Below are 24704 nucleotides of genomic sequence, written 5' to 3'. Positions count from 1 at the left end.
TTTGGTTGCCACGGTGATGGCGCAGCTGTGATAGCTAACGAGCTAGGCAGAGAGAAAAACGAACATTTACCTAGCATCCACACCTCAAACAAGTTGACCTAGACGCAAAACTATACGTCCAATCCAAAATATAAGGATATTTTCCGAGACCCAAGACTCTGCCGAAACCAGAGATGTCCTTTATATGTCTGTGCGGTCAGAAATACGACTCTATCGGCAGTTTCAAAATCTTGTTCCTTCTTGCTTTCTCTGACTGATTTTACTCACCTCTCCATTGAAGTTAGTGAGAGAATTTGAAAGGCTGCTCTCGCTTCAAGGCTCATAGCTGAAAATCTGTAAATGTGAGCTCTTTAGTAGTTACATTGGCTGAAAGAGGACAATTTTTCCTACATTTTAAGGTATAACTTGTTTCTGTAAGTTAAACTATATGAACGTTAGAGGAATTTGTTTGACAAATTAGTTGAATATCAGAAAAAGAGCAGCAAGCAGAGTGTGCCACTCTGATTGCTGATCATTCATAAAAATCAAGAAGGAGCAAACATTTTAATGTATTTCAAACTGTCATAATTCAAAATTGGCTGAACATTTGAAAAAGCTGAATCATTTGAGAATAGCTGAATGTCTTGTGAACATTTTAAAGGTTGAATGGTGTCTCTACCTGAAAGTATGCTGAAGTAGTTACGTTTGAATAAGGAGGAAGATTTTTAATGATTTGAAAGGATTTACCATTACTTTTAATGGGAGAATAATTTGCACAAAAACCTTAATGTCTTAAAAAGTATAAAAGTGAGAAATATCAAAAGTCATAGCCATCATCTCCTGAAGGAGCTGAACGTTTTGATACAAAAGTTGTAGGAATCGGTTAAAGTATGCAGAACGAGTTAAAAGCCAAAAAACGGCGGAAGAACTAAGAAGTTGATATAACTAGAAAAGGCTGTTCCTGCGAAACAGCAGTGAGAATGCTGAAAACCTGAATGGGGATAGCTGACCATGCTAAAAAAGCTGAAAATAGTGAAAATTTAGTAGAAAGTTATAAGCTGAAGCTTCAAAGCAACCGAAAGGTATTTTTGAAAGGGGCTGGAGCAGCATTCCAACAATGATTTGAAAGGATTTACCATTACTTTTAAAGGGAGAATAATTTGCACAAAAACCTTTATATTTTAAAAAGTATAAAAGTGAGAAATGAGAAAATACCCGCAAGCTGAAATGAATTTCAAAAATGTGTGAGTGACACAAAAGAGGAAGTGTGGAAGCTGAACTGCATCATCTGCATCATCTTAACAAAGCTAAGAGCTAAAATAGCCTACAATGCGGGAGAAGCTGAAAGCTGAACTGTTAAACAGAAGAAGTAGGCTAGCTAGTCGGAACAAGAATATTATCGTTTTAACAGCTGAAATTATAGTTGGGATAGTAATAGCAGTAGCAGATGTAGCCTACCATTGAGTGCGTTTACTCGGCTTTCTTAGTAGGATTCAATGTGTTGATGGAATGAAACATACAGCAGTAGAGCCGATACAGGAAGACACGGCGACACTTTGTTGCAGAAGGATGATGGTGCAAGTTTTGTCCGTGGAGCATACAACGATTAATAAAAAAGAATCATGTAGACGCGTTTATTGAGTAATCGCATAACTAATTACACATGTAAACGGAGTAATCGTACACAGTAAATTTTGAAGTGTTAAAGTAACACTCAAAGAGTTAAATTTAACACTATTCCTGAGTGTATTTGGTCCCACCCTGAATTAGTGTTAATTTGACTCTTTTCATAGTGTTAACATTTTAGAGTTAAATTAACTCTAAATAGAGTAAAAATTTAACACTCGCTTACACTGAATAGTGTTATTTTAATTTTACACTAAAGGTTAAATAACACTGGAGAGTGTAAATATTACCCTTGGAAGAGTTAATCATTTACTCTTCTAAAATAACAAATCAACTCTGATTGAGTTTGATTCCAGTCCAGTTTAACACTGCATGGAGTTGACACTCAAGGTTAAAATAACTCTGATAAGTGTTGATGTTACACACTATTGTGTTGATAATTGACTATCTTGCAGTGGAAAAACAAGCTCAAATAGAGTCAAATTCTAACACCGTATAGTGTCACGGAAATAAATCTCAGCAGTATTCATTTTACACTTTTTTAGTGTCAAATTACACCAAATACTCCATTAAGTGAGTAAAAATCACAACTTACCACAAAATAATGCATTTCAAATTTTTATTAACAGCTCAACTATGTCAGGCTAAAATATATTAAGAATACAAATCCCTTTTTAAAACATTGACCTTAGGTTTCCATAAAATGGCAATAGGGAACAACATACAAGGAGGAATCTGTCGTTCCATACTTCATTTGAACATCAAAAGGTTTAAAGTAACACAGTTCATTAATGTTGATCACCTTTTGAACCCTGTCTGGATGCATCCTGACCTTAAAGGCATAGTAATGGTAATCAAAACACAGTTTCCATCAGTTTTCCACAGAGCAATACACAGTCATCTTTCACAGCAATAATTTTGATTTTACAAAATACATTGGGTTTTACACAATTGTATTGGGTGCTAGTTTAGCTAGCTAGTATCACTACAATGTCTTACAAAACAATTCACTTGTCATAGTATTTTCAAAATAACATAATTACCAAGCTTTTGATGTCTTTAAAACGTGGAAACTCAGACAGTATGTTGCTTGACTGCTGGGGGTCGAGGATCATTTTGCGGCGATACACAAACGTCAGTTTCATTTTCTTCTTGATTGTGTCTGCATCAGCAGAATGTTTCATCAGTGAGATTGCTTCGTTGCACTCATCTTCAGTCAGGGCAGTCTCTGGAACAAACTGGGATTCTCGTCTGACAGTCGGTCCTCCAGACATGTCTTCACCAGTTGATCCTTTGGCTGATTCTACACAACACGGGAAAATTTCAATCATGTCAAAAGTTTTAGTAGCCTGGCTAACTTTTAAAGGAAGTACTCCACTGTAAAATATACTTTTTGAGCTGTAAACTAAATGATATGAATGATATGTTTGATGCTAGGGAGTGTGGCAAGCTGGTTTAGCCAAGGCCAAATGGGAAGAAGGCCAAATTACAGGTGTTGGCCATCTGAGGGGCAGAGGACAGCAAAGGGGGGGGTGGTTACATGATATATATGAATGTATATGGAGCGTGATAAAAAGGTGACCTTGAAATTGTGGCGTTAATGGCGACGCAAGGAAAAAATTTGGGTGCACCTACATTTTGTGCTGGTGCACCTAAATAAAAAAGTTAGGCGCACAAGTGCAACCAAGACAAAAAGTTAGTGTGGAGCCCTGCATCAATGCTGGTGTTAATATTGACATTATTTCTTCACAATTTATGAAATCTGCAGTTTGTGGGTTGAAAAATGTATGAAAATGCCATCTACTGGTTTAAATCACCCTAAAGTTTGCAAGGCCAGTTTGCCAGGGGTTGCCTCGACCAGTCAGTGTCGAGGCAACCCCCCTTTATGTCACAGTCCTTTTCTCTGATGCATATTTTCTTTAAATTTGCTAAGAGGGAGGGAGCTAGCAGAATTGAAGGATGTAGTTACACATTATACTATATATCTGAGAAATAGTGCAACAAATGCAATTATTGATCTAGCAACTGTTTTGTTCCATACATTTTCCAGTATTACCTCCGAATGATGATCGCCTGTCTTTGGCGGTGCCTCTCTGAATAGTTTTAATCCTCCAGGCCAAGTACCCAGTTCCACTCTCGCCATCATAATAATGCTCCTTGAAGGATGAAAGGATAACAAAAATGGATACTTCATTGAAAACAACATGGTCTGGTAGGATTCAAAAACTTCCAATAGCATTTAACATTACAACTATTACTGTGTGCAACTCACATAGCCATTCTTAGAGAATGGGTCACTGAGGTACGGGAATAAGGTCACTATTCCTTTGGCATACATTTCTTTCACCTGTCTGGGTGGAGATGTACTGCAAAATTGAAGAAGAAAGGATTGTGCAGTCATATTCACTTAGATTCAGATTTAGATTTACAGATTGAGAACACAAGGACTATTAACAAATTACCCATTCTTTTCTGTCATGTCAGCTGCCAGCATGTTCACCATTTTGCGTCTTGTTTCATCCGTCAAGGACTTGGTTCGGTTGTATTCATTTATTATACGTTCCCCACCGGGTTTGTTGGTAAGAGCTGATTCCACCAACTTAAAACAAAATGCATAACAATTCAGCATGTTATGTCCACTGCAAATAAACTGGAAATAAACTAATATGATGTCAGAGGATGTCCCAATCCAATCTCAAAGATTGCAAGTGCTACAAAAATCCAATGAAAAAGCCAATAATGGTAAGAAACTTCCTCCAGACAGCGACAATAACTTGAATGTACTCGAAGTGTGCACTGTATTATCAATAAATAAATAAAAGTATCTGATCAGGACTCAATATCAGCAGATACTTTTTTTAATCGGATAGGGCGCTTAAAAAAACTTGATCGGGACATCCCTAATCAGGACTTCAAAAATGTTTTGAAACCATGTAATTTACAATGTATATTAATGTAATTTTAATTCTCTGAGAACAGATTCAAGAACAGAATTTAAAATGTCATAATTGTCTTACTTGCTTGGCTTCTGTATCCAGCCTCTGGCGTTTTCTGGAGGGGCTATCTGAAATAATGACTGTATCCTCAGAGTCCAAGGTATCAAGGGATGATGGTTGGGATTGCTCAGAAGAGGCCACCATGGAGACAGATTCTAACCATGATTTTTAGAAGAAAAAGAATTATATATAGTTCCCTCATAATCTAAGACACTTATTTAATAGACACCATGAACTTCATAAAACAAAGAAATAACGTATTCATTAATTAGTCTAATTAACTGAAACAAACCTGAGTCATATTTGATGGTTAGCACCCCAGTTGAGGGATCCTTTATAATATCCTCAAAAACATCATCATCCAATTCAGTCCCTGAACTGTCAACAACTTTCACACCTTCTGTTACAGCTGGGACACCAAACTTGCAAATGCTAGAAAAAACAGGGATAAAAGCTTGTGTAAACAAAAGTAAATCATTATTTATATAATAATTTCACTGTGTACACCTACCTTACCCTATAAAATAGGTTTTAAACAAACACTATTAAGTGATTAAAATGTTTTTTTTTTGTAGCATCATAACTATACCTTAAGCAATGCATCCACAATTAAAGTGTAGTTACCAAGGGCAAAACAGAAGAAATTTAGACGTACAAAAATGGACAAGTTCCAAAAACCTGAGAACTTAACATGTCCCATCATTTTAGGAATATTCCAGTATATCAATTTTAAACAGCTAAATTCAGACAGTTATTACTAACATTGTCAAATTCTTACCTGCAATCAAAAAGTCTTTCAGATTTGGCTCAGTTATTCTGACAAATTTTTGGACATCTCCAAGTTTAGCTTTAAGCAGCATGCTCCCTGCAAATAGTATCAGTACAATTTCTCACAGTTAAAAAGTTGATGGTCTTATTTTAGCAGTATTTCCTCAAATAAAAACAGGTCACTATTTAACATACATAAGAATCTCATGCATTTCAACAGAACAGCCCAACTTGAGTATAAGAAAAAATATTGTTTCAAGCCACCAAAGTGCTGAGAAATGATCAGCACTTTTGCAGAAATGGCCAGTTAAATTGAAGTTACTGTCAAACACATTAAAAAGGATAACGTCTGATTTTCATCCTTGTAACATTAATGTTACCGCCTTGCCCGCACAATTACTGCAATTGTTGGGTCTTGGTATATTATAGAGTGTGGTCTAGACCTACTCTGTCTGTAAAGTGTCTTGAGATAACTTGTTATGATTTGACAATATAAATAACATTGAATTGAATAATGTTAGCTAAACGTTACACCATAAGTGTGTGCTAAGATAGTGCTTAAGTATTTTAACAGTACTGCTGCTGCTTTGAAACCCGAAAGTCATTTTGTATAATATCCAGGAAAAAAATAAAGGCACACCGCTTAAGCAGTGTCCAAGGTTAATGTCTACCCGCCGTTAACATAATAAATCCATGCCACCCGCACATAGTTAGCCAGTCAAGCTAACGTAGCTAACTGTAGCTAACGTTAGCTAGTTTAGCCAACTCCCCTTAGTCTTTGCTATGTTCCTGTAATATCTGAACGTTAACAAGAAGTACACAATCCCCCCTCCACGTTGTATTAACATAACTTACAATAAATCGGGCTGACATTGTCTAGTTTGAACGTTATGTTCGTCAGTTAATGTTAATTAACGTTAGCTTAATACTGCTGGCACATGGACTGGACAGAAGTCAGTCACAACATGTTAACGTTAGCCTTTTTAAAATTCGACATTTTAAGACCTAAAACCAACTAGAGTGCACTGTTAGCAACGATATAAAGTAATTCTTAAATGCTGCTTCTGTTAAAATGCCAAATAATGTGTGTATAGTCGCTTAGGAGAAACTTACCGCAGTCATTCCACATGAAGAAAATGGCGCCGTGAAAATGTGTGGTCCGTTTGAGACGAGTCGTAGGTGGGCGGAGCTTTCCAGAGTACGTCTGACACTGCGTCTTTTAACAACGTACTTTTTCACCAACACTGGGCGGTATCTTACTCCAACTGTTGTAGTAATAACTCTGTAAGAGTCAATGTACTTTGACACTGCATATTTTACACTATGGATTTTACTGTGTATTATTGGAATAAACCGACAATTGCTAGTAATCGTGTTTCTCATGGTCAAGTAAACGTACCAATCACCTGTGTGAGAGACTGAGTGGCACACTCTGCTTGCTGCTCATTCATAAAAATCAAGAAGGAGCAAACATTTTAATGTATTTCAAACTGTCATAATTCAAAATTGGCTGAACATTTGAAAAAGCTGAATCATTTGGGAATAGCTGAATGTCTTGTGAACATTTTAAAGGTTGAATGGTGTCTCTAGCTGAAAGTAAGCTGAAGTAGTTACGTTTGAAAGAGGAGGAAGCTTTTTAATGATTTGAAAGGATTTACCATTACTTTTAATGGGAGAATAATTTGCACAAAAACCTTAATGTCTTAAAAAGTATAAAAGTGAGAAATACCAAAAGTCATAGCCATCATCTCCTGAAGGAGCTGAACGTTTTGATACAAAAGTTGTAGGAATCGGTTAAAGTATGCAGAACGAGTTAAAGGCCAAAAAACGGTGGAAGAACTGAGAAGTTGAAAAGCAATAGTGAGAATGCTTAACAGCATTCTCACAATAAAGAGAAACAGGAAAACAATTCTCACAATAATAAAGAGAAACAGGAAAATAGTGAGAATGCTTAACAGCATTCTCACAATAAATATATATGTGAGATAACAAAGGTTGTGCTCTCGCCGAAGGCTTGAGCACACCCAACTAAATGTTTAGATGTTTGTAGTGGTAAGACAATTTAACAGAGAACCAATATAGTACATTTTGTTCAACATAACATAAGCGATTTATAATGTAGGAAACAGCAAACAAATGAAGGCTATATAATCATTTGCATGAATGTAGGCTAACGAAGCATTGGCAATTTGACTAGAATAGATGTGGAGGTTGACTTCAGAGATGACAGAAAATTTAAATTGTGATCTGAGAAAATATAGGTACTAAAACCACTGAGAAGAACTGTCATCACCAGCTGTGTCAAGGGCATTGCTATAATTCCAGAAATACGTCTGTGTCACCGACATCATCACGGGCACTGTGCCCTATCTATAATTCCAGGAATCGGTGTGTGTGTGTGTTACCAATTTGATCATGAGCACAATGCATTAGTTTATTAAAACAAACAAAAAAAGTGTATTATCTATAATTGGACCACGTACATCACTTTTTGAAAGTTGCCTTGGAGAAACCCAAGACAAATTTCCATCACAAAAGTGGAGTTTGTCTCTGTAATTTTTTCTCCAGACCAGCATTTCTGCCTGACCCCAATGATGGCAGCCTGTACTCTCTGGGGGGGAAGAACAACGAAGGGCTCACGGTAGGAGGAATAACAGCCTGTACTCTCAATGGTTACTAAGGAACACTCGGTTTCCTCTCTACCTAGAAGTGTGCTACATCTCCTTACCACAGTCGATAAGCAGGTCATGAATTTGTGCATCAACTTTGAGTGTGTATGCGTGTGATAAATGTCTGTGCTAATTACCCATATTGTGACAGAAACTGCCCTTCACCATACCGGAGCTGGTTCAGGCATCACCTTGTCGAAGCTCTGATGGAATCCTCTACATGGGTAAGACCTTTACAAAGCACCTGGTAACACACATACACACAGACATACATATAAAAAGCACTAAATAACACATACTGCCTGAAAGGGCTGCCTGGTATGCAACATCAACTTGTGAAACTGCAATGTTCCACATCACGCAGTTATTCGTTTTTCTTTGAAGACCACCAGACTTCCAACAATCTCAGACTCGATTCGACTTACACACAAAAAAATGTTTAACACACAAAGACATGCATGCAGAATTTAGTCTTTAGTTTTAAAAACCACTCACAGAAAATAATATTTGCATTTTATGTAGAATACAGTGTGTCAGGCTGGACTCCTGAATGAATGTTATCTCTTCGGAGTAGAAGACGTAGACTATATTTCCATCCCGTTCCTAGCCCCAGCTCTTTGGAATTCAACACCGTTGGAAGCTGTTGAACACGTTATCGAGTCACTCGTTATCTGTGTAGTAGTATCCAGGGCATTCCTTTACGGAAGCCATTGCTAGCACAAAGGAAGATACTATTGTGTAAAAGCTCAGTGTACTCGTTTTCACCACAACACGCTAGTCACTCAATGCCAAACCAACAGCAATCATCCGCCTGTCTAAACAAAGCCCACAGAGAGGAACTACTCAGGCCTTAACATCATCCCACTCTGGGTGTGGTTGGCTCCACAGCAGGCACTGTTTCATAATCCGTTGGTTTTGCCAAGGGCCAGCCAGACTCACTGTTAGTGCCACTCCCTTCACCAACAAACTAGGAAGTTGGTCTGAGGCTGTGGTAGGTGTGACTGTAAATAATGATAAGCTGTCACCGCCCAATCCCATTTGGTAAAGTGATGTTTGTATGTAAACATGGGGTTATCAACTGTCAACTGGACCTCCCATTGAGGTTGTCCGTTTTCTGAAGAGTGTGTGTGCGCGTGTGTCTAGGTAAGAAGCAGGACCTGTGGTATGTGGTAGACCTGCTGACGGGAGAGAAGCAGCAGACGCTCACTTCCTCGTTTGCTGAGATGCTGTGTCCCTCTTCATCGCTCCTGTACCTGGGACGCACCGGTGAGGCCCTCCAACGGATCACCTACTGTCCTACCTGTAACCCGCACACACCTACCTTCATACCTGTAACCCACACACACTTAGCATCCTACCTGTAACCCTCCAACCCACATGCACCTACCATCCTACTTGTAACCCTCTAACCTACACACATCTACCCAGGTATAATATACTCACACATATCATGTGTGTTACACCCTGTCCCCCTCCAGAGTACACCATCACAATGTACGACACCAAGAGCAGAGAGCTGCGCTGGAACGCCACCTACTCAGACTACGCCTCTACCCTGCCTGACGACGAAACCAAATACAGTAAGAACCTGCCGGAAACCGTTTATCCCCTGACTCCCCCCACTCCTAACCAAACTCATCAACGTTGCCACAATATATCACATGAAATCACCTTCTTGACACACCAACGGTTCTTTAATAGAGTGCACGACTTGACAAACCCCTCTCCGGTCTCGGCAGAGAACGCCCACTTCGTGTCGAACGGGGACGGGCTGGTGGTGACGGTAGACAGTGAGTCTGGCGATGTGCAGTGGGTCCAGAACTACAACTCTCCCGTAGTGGCCATGTACATCTGGCAGCGTGAGGGCCTGCGCAAGGTGGCGCACACCAACGTCGCCGTGGAGACGCTGCGGTACCTGACCTTCATGTCTGGGGAAGTGGGACGTATCACGCAGTGGAAGTACCCCTTTCCCAAGGAGAAGAAGCCGAAGAACAAGCTTATGTAAGCAGGGCGGACGCACACACATACATACATACATACATACGCAGACACGGTTACAGAGATACAAACCGACATGGGTGGAGATAAAAGAAATGGAGAGGCAGGTGGACACACACAAACGCACCACCGAAACTCTTGTTTCTCGTTTCTTCTGAAAACGGCTGTTGTGTTAATAGAAACGGCACTGTGAATTGAAACCGTGACCCAAAGACACCTCCTGTGTTCTCTAAAATCAACAAGGCCTCGCATGTCTACACTATATTGCCTGGTTATACAATCTAACTTCAGCTTGAAACCCATGCAGGCCTGTATGAGGGATTCGCAGCTGCTGCATTCCAGTCACAGCTGTGACATGCCCAAGTGAGTTAAGCAAATCCACAGTGGATGTCTCTTAATGAGCCTCGAGATCAAATGTGCCCATATCACGTTAAAACTTCAAATGGCAGAACAAAGGCATGTTCATACTCAACAGGAAGTGCCTTGAAGGAGAAACCCAACACAAGGGCAGTGATCCATCAAGGAAAGAATGGTCCGACTCATTAGTCAGTTTTCAGTTTAGAAACACTTCACTATAGTAGGATTCAGAGGAGAGTGGCCTTGCTGGACCCACTATGGAACAATTCAATGAAAAATTAGTGTTGCACATTGATATGCTGATATGTACATCTGTGTGTTAGAATCAGCAACCACAACTGGAAAAGTTACACTTTAAAAACCTACCCCCCCCCCCTTTGCTGTGTGTACCACAGGTCCACTCTCTATGTGGGCAAATACTCCACCAGCCTGTACGCCTCGCCCTCCCTGGTTCATGATGGAGTCACAGTTGTGGTGAGTCACACCTGTCCAGGATTGGTCTTCAGCCGGGTGCATGTGGATGGAGTCACGATGACCCTGTCCCTGTCCTGGGGTAGTCAGGCATGTTTACCTGGCCCTGCCCCAAGTTCACTCTACCTCTGGACAGGTTCCCAGCACCAGAGAACCAGCTTCTGAGAAACAGAGAACCAGGTTCCCAGCTTGGCTTCAAATAGGGTGTTTTGTCAGTGTTGAAGCAAGTTGAAGGGGACGTGATTCCATTTGGCTTTCTCTTTCTGTGTGTGCCCCAATCTGTGTGTGTGTGTGTGGTGCAGCCCCGTGGCAGCACGTTCCCCATGCTGGAGGGGCCCAGCAGCCGGGAGGCGAACGAGGAAGAGTGTGTGATCACGCCCAGCACCAGTGTAAAGTTTAATGCCGCCCTGCGAGAACGCAACCGCATCAACTTCATGAGGAACCACCTGCTGCTCATAGGTACACACCACCTTTCTGGTCCTGTCAGCTTGATGTTTTCCTGCCAGGCTGAATACAATCGACATGGACCTCGCACCTCTTAAAAACATTAATCGTTATCGTTCTATTTTTCTCTCTGTTTCTTTCTGACTCTGTCTCTCAGGTCACCACGAGACACCTCCTGATGCTCATAACAAGATCTTGGAGAAATTTCCAGACAGCATCCCTCGACATCAGGGCAATGTCATCCCTCCCACCACCGAAAAGACATTAGAAGAGGTGAGTGTGTGTGTGCGTGAGAGAAAGAGAGACAGTAAATGCTTGGGTTACTCGTTAGCTCCAAATCACTGATAATGGATCCCTGTCGCACTACTTCCTGGCACCCCTTTTACATTTAATCTTTCCCTCTCCTCCATGTACTATTGCTCCCCTCCTCCACCGTTCCCTCCACGCCAGAAGGCGAACGAGAGCGGCCGAGAGGAGGGTCCCCCGGCCCAGCCCCACACCTCCGTCCAAGAGCAGCCCCCTGGTGGGGGCGGAGGAGGAGTGGGGGGGCGATCGGCAGCCAAGCCTGAGGCCCCTGTGGACACCATGCTCAAGGACATGGCCACCATCATCTTCTCTACCTTCCTCCTGGCTGGCTGGCTGGCCTTCGTGATCACCTACCCAAAGGTAAACGTGTGGCCAGGGCTCCACCTACTGGTCAGCTGTGGAGCAGCAGGGATCTCTCACTGCTCGCCTCCGTGCAAATCTGCACATATGCAAAATCCCTTTTTGTTGTTGTTGTCGTCGCACTACAAATAAATCTAATCAAACACTGGTTGCATGCTTAATCTCTTTGAACCTGTGAGTGCATGTGTCCACTCCCATAGTACCTCCCACATGCCCGCATACACACCAACGGTCTCACCCCGGCCCTCCTCCCCATCTTCTGTCCCCCAGAGCATGCACAAGCAGCAGCAGCTACAGCACCAGGAGTTCCAGAGGCAAATGGAGGAGAGGCTGGAGCTGCTCCAGAAGCAACAGCCCTTCCCCCCACCCTCCGACCTGGGCCTGGCCCCGGACACAGACTACCTGGAAGTGGCCCGCGCCCGCTTCGAAAGCTCCGACCACAGCAGCCCCAACATCACGCCCCGGGCCTCCAACCACTCCAACCTCTCTGTGTCCGAGCTGGGCAGCTCCGCAAACGAGCATGACGATGGAGGTACGAAATGACACACACCGAGTACGCACAGTGGCGCCTTAATGCACGGGCTTACCTGGGCTTAAGCCCGGGGCCTCGACCAATCAGGGGCCTCTTAATAATAATAATAATACAAAAGAATAATGATGATAAACGTCCGTATTCGCGGTGTCATTATGCTCTACAGTGGCATCTGGTGGTGGATGTGGAGGTGGAGGAAGGCCCCCCAACGTGTGCTGACGTTGTGACGTAGGCTAGCACTGAGTTCCCTTCGTTGACACAAGGCACTTTTTTCCCCAAAAACTGAATTTCAGCCTAAACCGTGCAACGGAACGTAAATAAAAATACAAGCAACTCAATCGCTACCAAGACGAAACTTTTGACACCGACGTTGTCTATGTCGTCCAAATATTGACTGATCCTTAGGGGGGCAAAAAGAAATTGATTTTTGCGGGCGGGGGGCCTCAAAAAATGAAGAAAAAAAAAAGTCTATAGCCCAGGGGCCTCAGGTGCTATTAAGACACCCCTGAGTACGCATACAGATTAATTGGGTGTGCTTTGCCTTCGGCAAGGGCACAACCTTTGTTCTCTCACATATATATTATTATTTCTTTTTTCCCCCCTAACGCCTGGGACACACTGCCTGCGATCGGCTGCGATCTGCTGCGACACGCCTGGAAGCGCCTCCTTTTTTCTTTCGGCGCCCATGTTATCAAATAGGACCGACCACACTGGCTGCGAAGCGCCAGGATTGCCTGCGGTCGCCTGCGATCTGCAGCGATCGTTTCGGCAGCTGGTCGAATTTTTTCGCCAGACGCTTGCGAAAAGTTTCGTCTTGGTAGCGATTGAGTTGCTTGTATTTTTATTTACGTTCCATTGCACGGTTTAAGTAAAAATTACGTTTTTGTGGCGAAAAGGGAAGCTAACGGTGGCTAACTTGCTAGCCACAGTCTCTGACGCTACTAACGTCACTAACGTCACGAAAACTCGCGTGACTATCTCTAGCAGAACATTAGCAGCTCGTTAACTTCTGGGAGATAGCTAGGCTAACTGCTTTACTGCAAGGCAGCTACAGAAACGCCACAAGCAAAGAGGCCTGGGTGATAACTATTTACTCATTTTACCTTGTGACATGACACACAATTGTGATGTGTAATGTACAATATAAGCTGATATTATTAAGGAAGTACATCTACTTTCGGAAACAGTAGTCTACTATTTCACTGAAGCATTAGCATCATGACATTAGCCTCTGCTGCCCGGGCAACACATACTAGGGAGGACAAACGTTCTGCTCTCAATGTAATCACAACGGAGAGTTCCAAGCGTCAACAAATGCAAAACTGAACTTATTGCTCATTTAACATTGTGATAAAAAACACAATTGTGATATTTAATGTACAATACGATGTACGCTGATATTATTAGTACGTTTACTTTCAAAAACAGTAATCAATTTTCGCTTGTTGACTGAGGCAACATACTACAGCGGTCTATGATACATCTGTTTTCAATCATTAAAATAAACATTCCTCACACATACGTTTTCGTTGTAATGTCATAATAAATCCTACATTACAAGTAAACGATTTGAGGGTGAAATTATCATTGTCACTCGTAACGGCTAATCAGCTAACATGTTAAAGTAGGCTACATCCAAAGTCACTGTCGTAAAACTAGCCTTTTTTTCACAAACTGCTGATTAACGGAAGTAGCTTCGAGGTAAAATTAAAAACCTTTAAAAACGTCTAAATTGAGCAAATATTGTTGATATTATTGTGCACACGTATTTCAGTATAGTTAATATGTAATTTAATTCCATAATTTCCCCAGGAATAACTATTAAAACGTATTTCAGGAAAAACGCTCAAACGGGTTTGTCCTCCCTACACATACTACAGCGGTCTATGATGCATCTGTTTTCAATCATTAAAATAAACATTCCTCACACATACATTTTCGTTGTAGGATTTATTATGACATTACATTACAAGTAAACGATTTGAGGGTGAAATTATCATTACCTGTGGTTTCAAACCAGTGTAGCTCACTGCAACGCTGTGGCCTACGCGAGACACACTAGTCTAGCTAGCTAACAAAAACATCTCCACAGCTGTACCGAGGTGAAGTTAGTTTCATATTCGACATTCGTCTCACATTCGGAAAATGCTACTTTGCAGCGTTGAGTTAGGGACCGGGTGAAAATTACCCATACAATTTTGAAGAATGATGACTTTTATAATGATTTTATGACTACAAAACCTCAAACAAACAGCAGAGTATTCCAAAAATGTCTGGTATACTTCCACAGCCTTTAATTTTTCAATAATGTTTTTAAAAGAATTATAGAAAATCGCTAATCTCTGAAAATAGCATGAAATCCTTGCTAATCTCAATATCTTTTTCAAATTTGTTTCAAAAAATCTCATATACACCAGATTATTCTAATAATGTCTGGCCTACTTCCACAGACTTTACTTTTTCAATAATGTTTTTAAAAGAATGATAGAAAATCGCTAATCTCTGAAAATAGCATGAAATCCTTGCTAATCTCAATATCTTTTTCAAACTTGTGTCAAGAAATCTCAAATATACACCAGATTATTCTAATAATGTCTGGCCTACTTCCACACCCTTTACTTTTTCAACAAAACTTTTTAAAAAATGATAGAAAATCGCTAATCTCTGAAAATAGCATGAAATCCTCGCTAATCTCAATATATTTTTCAAATTTGTGTCAAGAAATCTCAAATATACACCAGATTATTCTAATAATGTCTGGCCTACTTCCACACCCTTTACTTTTTCAATAAAACTTTTTTTTAAATGATAGAAAATCGCTAATCTCTGAAAATAGCATGAAATCCTCGCTAATCTCAATATCTTTTTCAAATTTGTATCAAAAAATCTCACATATACACATATATTTTTCGACACAAATTTGAAAAAGATATTGAGATTAGTGAAGATTTCATGCTATTTTCAGAGATTAGCGATTAATTTGAATTTTATTCAAAACTTTATTGGAAAAGTAAAAGGTGTGGAAGTAGGCCAGACATTATTAGAATAATCTGGTGTATATTTGAGATTTTCTGACACAAATTTGAAAAAGATATTGAGATTAGCGAGGATTTCATGCTATTTTCAGAGATTAGCGATTTTCTATCATTTAAAAAAAAGTTTTATTGAAAAAGTAAAGGGTGTGGAAGTAGGCCAGACATTATTAGAATAATCTGGTGTATATTTGAAATTAGCGAGGATTTCATGCTATTTTCAGAGATTAGCGATTTTCTATCATTCTTTTAAAAACATTATTGAAAAATTAAAGGCTGTGGAAGTATACCAGACATTGTTGGAATACTCTGCTGTTTGTTTGAGGTTTTATAGTCATAAAATCATTATAAAAGTCATAATTTTTCAAAATTGTATGGGTAATTTTCACCCGGTCCCTAACTCGACGCTGCAAAGTAGCGTTTTCCGAATGTGAGACGAATGTCGAATATGAAACTAACTTCACCTCGCTCACAGCTGCGACAGAACATGCGTCAAACGGCGACAGAACATGTTCGGCACTATCCTTACTTAAATCAAGTCTTTCAATAGATGAAACTATCTGACTAGTGACTACTAACCTGAACTCCATTGCCACAGCCTAAACTTTGTCCATCTGTTCATGAAAATAATTAATTTCATTCTAAACCGTACAACCTGTTTACGCTCCTGTTTCGCCCGCGAGACAAAAATGCTGCCTCCCCCTTCCTCAGTTACGACGCACTAAATTCTAAAAAATATATTTTTTAGACGCTACACATGTTATACATCGTTGGAAAGCTACGATTCTTGTGCTTCCATTGAAATAAACCAATTCAAGATCAAGTCGCAATAGCAAGCAAAGTCAACGTCTTTTTCCGGTGAACATTCCTTCAACAATGCCAAAGAAAAAAGTTGTACTCACCCTAAGTTGTTCAAATAGGTCCAGGTGTGCAAATCATGCCATCAAAACTTGATCTGCGTAAGTCCCAAGGGTTCAAAGTATCTAACCATGTAAAGTAATTCGTCCAAATACAATGTTTTACGTTCATGAATAGCCATTATCCTTTGTTTCATTATGCAAGTTAGCCGACGGAAGAAACAACTTGTTCACATAAAAGTGTTATTTTCTCCGATTTATCAACGGAGTATTTACAAAATGAAGGTCTCAAAATGTCCGTTGAACCCTCCCCTTTTGATTGACACCTTGTTCGACCCAATAGGAGCTTCCATGCCCCGTTGACAGCCCTCTAAAGCCAACTAGGTCTGTGCGTCCTGCCCCCCCCCCCGCCCCCCCCCCCCCGCCCCCCACACTCGTTCTAAACAAATTTCTCGAACTGGCTTCGACTGGCTCTGAAATTAGCTCGTTAGCCTTGTAGCTGACAGCTAGCTGAAAATGCCAATACCTCATTTGTATGCGTCTGTGGAGCCTTCAAAATAACAGTCGATTGCGCAATATGGTTGACAGAATCAGTGTTCTTTGTGCGCCAATCCTTGGAATCAGATAAAGCACTCCAATGTGTTCATGCTTCAGTTTTTGTGTTTCAGTATTACTAATTAGGGATTTAGCTATTATATATGATATTTCTAAGTACCAGAGATGGGCCAGAGATAACAATTATGAAAAATAATACCTTTTTATTTGACCTTGACCTTGGTTACAAAGGGTCATTTTGGAGTCTCCAAAAGACCCTTTTAGAAAATTCCTGGATGTACTCTTATAAAAACATGTGTCAAATATGAATATATTGTGGTATTATGTTTGACTTTTGATTTGAATTGGGTAAGGCTTCAACCTGTGGTCCAATTTAGTCTTCCAGATAATACCTACCACCTCTAGGCCTATTCAGGCCTCTGTTTTCAAAACAAAATCTAGGCGGAAATAGAAATTTTCACTTTCCTTGTGTTCAAGCTTCTATTACTCAACACTAGAAGGACTGACAGGGGTCCTGACAACAGGGGACATAACTTCAGAGTGTCAGCTTTCAAAAGAGATCATTTACATGCATGTACTCCAAATGGTTCAAGAACAGCTTCCAATTTACTTTGGGTATGCTGTTTAGGCGTTTTCAGGCAAATTTAACAGGAACATCGAATCCAACCAACGCAATCGCTACCAAGACGAACACAGCAGTAGTCTAGTACTGTACTGTAGACCCCCTGTGTTTGATGTGATGCTAGTTACGGATGTCCAAAATGAATGCAATGAATTTTTTGGGCCTTTATTTGAGCGCAAAATAGTTTTTTGAGCTTTATGTAAAATAAACATTTTACAAGCCGTTTTTCAATTGGTAAAATCTTGGCAGACAGTAGGTAAGAGAGTAACAGCTAGCTGGCGCAGTTACTTGTAAAATGCATAGATAATGTTTAACAGTAAAATCTCAATCTAGCTTGCACCTAACTAAATTAACATATTTGAGTGTGCTAACATTAGCAATAACGTCAGCAAGTTTGAGGTGTATGCATAGGCTAACCATTAAATTAGCAGCACATTTCCCGTATTTAACAATGATTAAACATGGACTTACCTGAAAGTGATGCACGGGCACCATCTCGCAGTCTCTTTCTTTTTTCCTTCTCCTGACTCCTGTTATCGTTTTAAGCCCATCTTAGAAAAGTTGACCTAGCCTACTGTCAAAGTTCGTCAGCCCACTGAGGGAAGGGCACCCACAGCGAGCTTGGGAAGTTGAGTGTGTAGCCCATTTGTTTTGTTTTGTTTTGGGGGGGGTACACCATCGTAACTTTTTGTGAGCATTTAAATAGGCTATATCTCTTGTTCTGCCTGTTTTGTAATATACGTGTCTAATATTTCTATACTAAAATAATATCGGTATTATAAGTATTATAACTATGATGATTTTTCAGTTGGTTATTTTTTGGTGCCCCCTCAGGAGTTGGTGCCCTACGCACAGCGCGTAGTGAGCGTTATGGGAGCGGCGGCACTGGCTACTACTAGACTACACAAACACTGTTTTTGACGTGATTTTAACATAACATTTTGATCGAACGAGTTGTAATAAAGTACTCACATTAAGGAAAGTTAGGACTGCGTTCATAACGTGATGTAACATTTTAGTTGACATTGTCCAGGGCCCCTTAGATGTCATGTGCCCCTGGGCAAGTGCCCAGTTGCCCTAATGGTTAATCCGGCCCTGTGTAGTAGTACAATTTACCCGGGCAGCTTCTCCACACAGGGCTATATCGCATTTTGCGTTGTTACTGACAATGATCGCTACCAGTGAGCTTTTTATGAATGAGCGATTTTCCACTAAATAAATGTCAAGCTTATTTACGTTTTTGGGGGCATATTTTCAGTTAGCAGGTGGTACTGTTTGAATCGCGATTCCATCTTCTACTGCCGGTAACGTCATAGAATAATCTTCAAAGGGGGTTCTTTATTAATGATTGAATGCAATATGAGTAGGCTAAATGCCTGAAAATATCACGAGAAGGGAAAAACAAAAGGACGTTTAAGTCATAGAGATTAGGTCCATTTTTACACCGGTCTGCCAAATGTATTCGTTTTGATTCAACTATGAGGCTGCTGATCACCATTCCCTCTTGCAGGGGAAATGAGAAAACAACTATTTCATTCTACTATTCACTCTTAGTATTTTGAGTTGTAAATGAGCAGAAAAAATTATGCTTTTAAATCGATTTAATCTTTATAAATAATAAGTAGGTTATGCATTTTTTATATAAAATATACAGAAATATCAGTTGTAAAAATTGTCATTTTAAAAACGGACCCCTCTGCAACTGACGCAAGCATGCACACTTTACAATTTCCCCAGACATTGTACCCTATAGTTTATACATACATTTCTTTAAAACAATGAGATTTAAAACGGTTTAGCCTAAGTCTTCTGGATTGATTAGATCAATTGTTAGTGTTTATAAAGGTACATGCGTCTGTGTTTGACCAGATGAGGACATCAACACAGTTCGTGTGGGAAACATCACGTTCAGCCCCAAAAATGTGCTGGGGCATGGTGCAGAGGGAACCATCGTGTACAAGTGAGTCTCCATCTATGCCAGTGGACTCAAACACTAAAACCTCTCAAGCTCTTAAATTTAGTCTGTGAGTCATAGTCTTACATACTACTTCATCCAGAGAGAAAATGTACCACACAGGAGTGTAATTCAAGATTTGGTAGGCAATTTAATTTCTACTAAGGAAGTGTTTCTCGATGGAACTGAGGTATCAGTTTTAAGGGCGGAAGTCCTTCACCTGTTATAGTTTCACAAAGGATCATTCCGGTCTTATACGTAAGGAGAAGGGAGTGACCCTCCTGTGAGCCTTGGTTCTGTGTTCTCCAGGGGTCAGTTTGATAACCGTCCAGTGGCGGTGAAGAGGATCCTGCCAGAGTGCTTCAGCTTCGCTGACCGAGAGGTGCAGCTGCTGCGCGAGTCAGACGAGCACCCCAACGTCATCCGCTACTTCTGCACCGAGCGAGACCGCCAGTTCCAGTACATCGCCATCGAGCTGTGCGCCGCCTCACTGCAAGAGGCATATGCCCTTCACTTAACCTCTCTCCCTCTCTTTTGTTTCTCATCCTTGCACCCTTTCTGTTGTTTGGCTCCAGTTACTTTTCACCTGCGCTCATGTACTTGTTTGTGCTGGTGTGTTTGTTTCAGTATGTGGAGAGGAAGGACTTTGACCGGCGTGGACTGGAGCCTGTGGTGTTGCTGCACCAGACCATGTCAGGACTGGCTCATCTGCACTCTCTCAACATAGGTACTGCTATCATCTCTTCCATGTGGCTTTTATATCATACACTCACCAGGGCAGTTTCCTTTCACTGCATTAAGAGTCCTGAACCAAGAACAACTTTGAATTAGACTCAGTGTTTCCCTCACTAAATTGCTCCTCCCAAGGTTTCATACAATTCTTTCCTCAATTAGCTTTCCTGGGAGTTTTTCCTTGTCTACCTTGAAGGTTTAGATTAGATTAGATTTAGCTGCAGTTCTGTGGGCATATGTGAAGCCCTCTGTGACACTGCTTGAATAAAGGGTTATACAAATTAATTTAAATGTGATTTATTGTCTTTAGAAAACTGCATTCAATTAAACTACTCTAACGCTTTTCTCCCTCCTCACCCAGTCCACCGGGACCTGAAGCCTCACAACATCCTTGTGTCCATGCCCAACGCGCATGGCCGCGTGCGGGCCATGATCTCAGACTTCGGCCTGTGTAAGAAGCTGGCGGTGGGCCGGCACAGCTTCAGCAGAAGGTCGGGGGTCCCGGGCACCGAGGGCTGGATTGCACCGGAGGTTCTCAGTGAGGACTGCAAAGACAACCCTGTGAGTGTATACAGTATCAGGGTAGCATAATTAGTTATAGTGTCCATAATTCATTCCAGTTTGGTATTTTTTTGCATTTGTTCAGAATTTTATTATTCAAAGTATTTTTTCTTTGGGGTGTATTTTTATTTGATCTTGAATTTAACTACATACATTGTTCTTTCTCTCAACCTCTCCCTCTGTTCTTCAGACCTGTACTGTGGACATCTTCTCTGCTGGATGTGTATTCTACTACGTGGTGTCCCAAGGCAGTCACCCGTTTGGCAAGTCCCTGCAGAGGCAAGCCAACATCCTGCTGGGGACCTACAGCTTGGACCAGCTGCAGCCTGACAGACATGGTGAGGGCTACTTCCTCTTCCTGTCTGCTGATGTCACTTCCTCTGGAGAGGCGTGATGTTTTTATCGTTTTAATCTGTGATTTTAAATGGGTGTACTGAAACAGGTTCTATTTGTGAACGACTAGAATCTGGATGATTTAGTGCTTGGTTAACAGTTTTTCCACACAAAATGTCAACAAAAAGTGTGTTTTAAAGCTCTTTTTGTGCGCTTGTCTCTCCCAGACGACATAGTGGCCAGACACCTGATAGAGCAGATGCTGAACATGGATCCACAGAGGAGGCCCTCAGTTGACAGTGTGCTCAAACACCCCTTCTTCTGGAGCCTGGAGAGGGAGCTGCAGTTCTTCCAGGTCTGATGCACTGTCCAATCAAACCCCCTCCTCCAACACAGGTCAAACACACTAACCAATCGGTGTGCATAAATATGCCTTGATCTTTCTCTTCCAGGACGTGAGCGACCGCATAGAGAAGGAGCCACTGGACGGACCAATCGTGAGGCAACTGGAGCGAGGGGGGCGGGCCGTGGTGAAGGGGGACTGGAGGGAACACATCACAGTGCCCCTTCAGACAGGTGAGAGGCCAGGAGTAGCTGCTCTGTCAAACAGCAGCGCAGAGATGGCTTTTTTTTGTTGCTTTATCTCACTACTGGAACAGCAGGTCTGAGTTTACCTTTAGCATCAAAGTTCTGCTGCCTCAGTCACATACCAAGTTAGATACTGCTGTAACAAACATACCACCGGGTTGGGATTCAATATGGTTTGCAGGCATTAGTCACACAACAGTACTTGAATAATACAGTAACATAGTGGAGCTGTAGACTGGAGTAGGTTGATATGCAAGTGATTGAGGATGTGATTATTTCCTGTACAAGCCAGCCAGTGCTTTTTTAGACTTGAGCGCAAACTGAAGTTCCTGCAGCCATCTTCACCATGTCACCTGAGCTGTCAAGAATGATACAAACATAACGCTCTGTCAGATTGAGCATTTGTGATAATATAACTTCATTTTGTGCTTTTCTGTTGCTTATTTACCATTTATGTATTGTCTATAAGGGATGGGGTAAGTTCCTGGCAGACAGAGAATGAACAGTTGCTGAAACGTTTATTTTTTTTTGCCTGGCTGGTACCAGGGGTGGTTGAAATGCTTAGGTCATGTTCAGTTGAAAGGGTCTTATGGTGGGGTTCACACATTCCTGATGATTCTCTCTCGGGACAGATCTGCGTAAATTCCGGTCATACAAAGGCGGGTCAGTTCGAGATCTTCTCCGTGCCATGAGGAACAAGGTGAGCATGATGATGTATGAGCGTGATGCAAACCAGTTCAGTGTTAAACTATGAAGTATCAAGAAGTTAAAAGCAGTTTAACTGGGTTCATAGTGTACTGAATAGTTTTCCATTCTATTTTTATAGTCTCTTTTGTGTGGTTAGCAACAACGGTTGAATGACAGGCTTCATCTTCTTGTCTGTCTCCTCTACAGAAGCACCATTACAGAGAGCTGCCTGCAGAGGTCCAGGAGACCTTGGGCTCCATTCCTGAAGACTTTGTCTCCTACTTCACCTTCCGTTTCCCCCACCTGCTGCTGCACACCTACCTGGCAATGCACACCTGTGCCCTCGAGAGGCCCTTCCTGCCCTACTATCCCAGCTCAGAGCAGCTCGCTTGGGCACGGACTCCACACATACCTCCCGCACCAGGCATGTCAGTCAACCTTCCCTGCGCTAAAGAATCTGCGCAAACACACACGTCCCCACCGTCACATTCAGTAGAGCTTGTGGCTTTATTCCAGCCTCTACCCACTTCAGCCCCCACACAGCCTCTAATCGCTATAGCCCCCACTCAGCCTCTACCCACTACAGCCCCCACACAGCCTATAACCGCTAAAGCCCTCACAGAGCCTCTACCCGCTACAGCCCCCACTCAGCCTCTACCCACTACAGCCTCCACACAGCCTCTGCCGGCTATAGCCCCCACTCAGCCTCTGCCGGCTACAGCCCCCACACAACCTCTACCCACTACAGCCCCCACACAGCTGGTGCCAAATACAATGCCAGTAGAGACAGAATCGTTCACCTCACCTGAAGACCGACCCCTGCCTACTCTACCAGCCACGTCCACACCTCCAGAGCCTCATGCACAGACAGCATTTCCCTCCTTACCCGCAGAGACCCCTCCTACATCTACGCCATCCCCAGCTCCACAACGTGTTCCTCCCCAATCACGCACAGAGCTAGGGCCTCCTATGGACCCCGTCACTCTGAACCCAGAGCCTTTGTGAGCCAGGATAAGTAGATGGATGCAGTACAGGGTGGAGCTTTGCCTTACTAGTTGAACAGGAACTGGGGTTCTGATGTTCTGCTGTACCTGTATTGGTGAGGAACAGGCCTGCAGTGCCTGGGATTCGCCACTAGGGTTGCAAGCAGCGGTCAAAACCTGAGTCATGTGCCTTCTGTAGGACCGGTAAACAAGATGGTCTCCCTCAGCACCCCAGGATTCTACCTTGAACAAGTCAGGGTGTGTTATTTTTTAAATTACCATTTTGGGTGGACATAAACTTGGGGTTAAATTTAGCAGAGAGAAACTTTTTTTGCCATGGAGTACCAGTCCAATGTCATGATTTGCTGAGTGTCAAGATGTTGCTGAGTGCAAAATATGAGGTCTGTGTTCATGTTGTCAAACACTGAGTTGAGTTTGTCCGTGGTAGTTTTATCAGAAATGATATTTTACTCAGTAAACATGCATTATGTAAAGAGGTGTATATTTTTGTACAGATTACGATTTTGATCATTGATAATGATGTCATTGATGTGGCCATTGTGCCTTTTTTATAACACTGTGCTGTGTGTCTTGGGGCCTAAAAGGCACGGGTTTGCTTGCTGCTACTGCTGATGACTGATGCTGCTAGAAACGGCTATTCTCTCTTGAATCCAGATATCTGTGTGTTCTTGAGTAGAAGGTGTTTATTCCAAAGGGTATAAACCGGTTAGATCTAACATGCAATTTTTTTGACAATTCGACACGTAACTCTAATAGTGTTATGTTGAAAAGGTACATTTGGGTACAGCTAGTATGAATCCATGTCTCACTAAATTAATGGGCCATCATCTGAAAGAAGCTTTACAGGTAAACTAACTACTGTTTTCAATTCTAAAAGAAATCTTGAATTTTCTTTGCTTCACAAAATTCTGCATACTGTACATCTACATGTTTCAATCTTTGCTATCTCTTAATTGACCAAATAAGGCCTTTAATTTATTCATCTTTATTTTAGTTTTATTTTGTTCTTAGTGAAATTACTTTCGTCAAGTCAACTGTGCTTACTGCTCACCTAAGAATTAAAATAGTATATTTTACAACTTGGTTATGTTTTAATTTAGGAATTTGTTATGCAATCAGGAACTCCAATTAATACCTTCTTTTTTTGTGCTATTGTGGAAGGAGTTGAGGGAATCCTTTCAATGTCTGTATGTCTGAGAATACCATGCATAATATGCAAGACCAGAATAAACTTGAAAGCCAGAAAGCTGCTCAATGTATGCGCCGGAAAAAA

At 41.5% G+C, this 24704-nt stretch overlaps 2 protein-coding genes across 3 annotated transcripts in view; one reads left to right on the top strand and one right to left on the bottom strand.

The window, feature by feature from the left end:
- The window catches only part of ern1 (endoplasmic reticulum to nucleus signaling 1), a 36883-nt gene extending 12207 nt beyond the window's left edge, over positions 1 to 24676 (top strand). For both annotated transcript variants that reach the window (XM_062452465.1, XM_062452474.1), the window contains 19 exons: positions 7938 to 8010; positions 8190 to 8262; positions 9182 to 9304; positions 9517 to 9618; positions 9778 to 10039; positions 10789 to 10867; positions 11167 to 11323; positions 11466 to 11581; positions 11759 to 11974; positions 12245 to 12506; positions 19442 to 19532; positions 19836 to 20025; positions 20154 to 20253; positions 20620 to 20819; positions 21010 to 21157; positions 21380 to 21507; positions 21605 to 21728; positions 22373 to 22440; positions 22635 to 24676. In XM_062452465.1, coding sequence (XP_062308449.1) covers positions 7938 to 8010; positions 8190 to 8262; positions 9182 to 9304; positions 9517 to 9618; positions 9778 to 10039; positions 10789 to 10867; positions 11167 to 11323; positions 11466 to 11581; positions 11759 to 11974; positions 12245 to 12506; positions 19442 to 19532; positions 19836 to 20025; positions 20154 to 20253; positions 20620 to 20819; positions 21010 to 21157; positions 21380 to 21507; positions 21605 to 21728; positions 22373 to 22440; positions 22635 to 23432 — 3310 coding nt within the window. In that variant the 3' untranslated portion in view covers positions 23433 to 24676. The remainder of the gene's footprint in view (positions 1 to 7937; positions 8011 to 8189; positions 8263 to 9181; positions 9305 to 9516; positions 9619 to 9777; positions 10040 to 10788; positions 10868 to 11166; positions 11324 to 11465; positions 11582 to 11758; positions 11975 to 12244; positions 12507 to 19441; positions 19533 to 19835; positions 20026 to 20153; positions 20254 to 20619; positions 20820 to 21009; positions 21158 to 21379; positions 21508 to 21604; positions 21729 to 22372; positions 22441 to 22634) is intronic.
- Positions 2207 to 6854, bottom strand: LOC134037813 (uncharacterized). The gene is made up of 8 exons (XM_062483343.1): positions 6483 to 6854; positions 5380 to 5466; positions 4894 to 5033; positions 4623 to 4756; positions 4068 to 4204; positions 3878 to 3971; positions 3662 to 3761; positions 2207 to 2908 (listed from the first exon to the last, which is right to left on the bottom strand). The coding sequence occupies exons 4-8, from the start codon at positions 4743 to 4745 to the stop codon at positions 2631 to 2633; spliced, it is 732 nt and encodes a 243-aa protein (XP_062339327.1). The 5' UTR covers positions 4746 to 4756; positions 4894 to 5033; positions 5380 to 5466; positions 6483 to 6854; the 3' UTR covers positions 2207 to 2630.
- Positions 24677 to 24704: the final 28 nt, after the last annotated feature.

This window comes from Osmerus eperlanus, chromosome 2, assembly GCF_963692335.1.
Source record: "Osmerus eperlanus chromosome 2, fOsmEpe2.1, whole genome shotgun sequence".
In the NCBI taxonomy this organism is placed as follows: Eukaryota; Metazoa; Chordata; class Actinopteri; order Osmeriformes; family Osmeridae; genus Osmerus; species Osmerus eperlanus.
The sequence above is the reverse complement of the archived record's forward strand: the minus strand, read 5'-3'. Positions and strand labels throughout refer to the sequence as shown.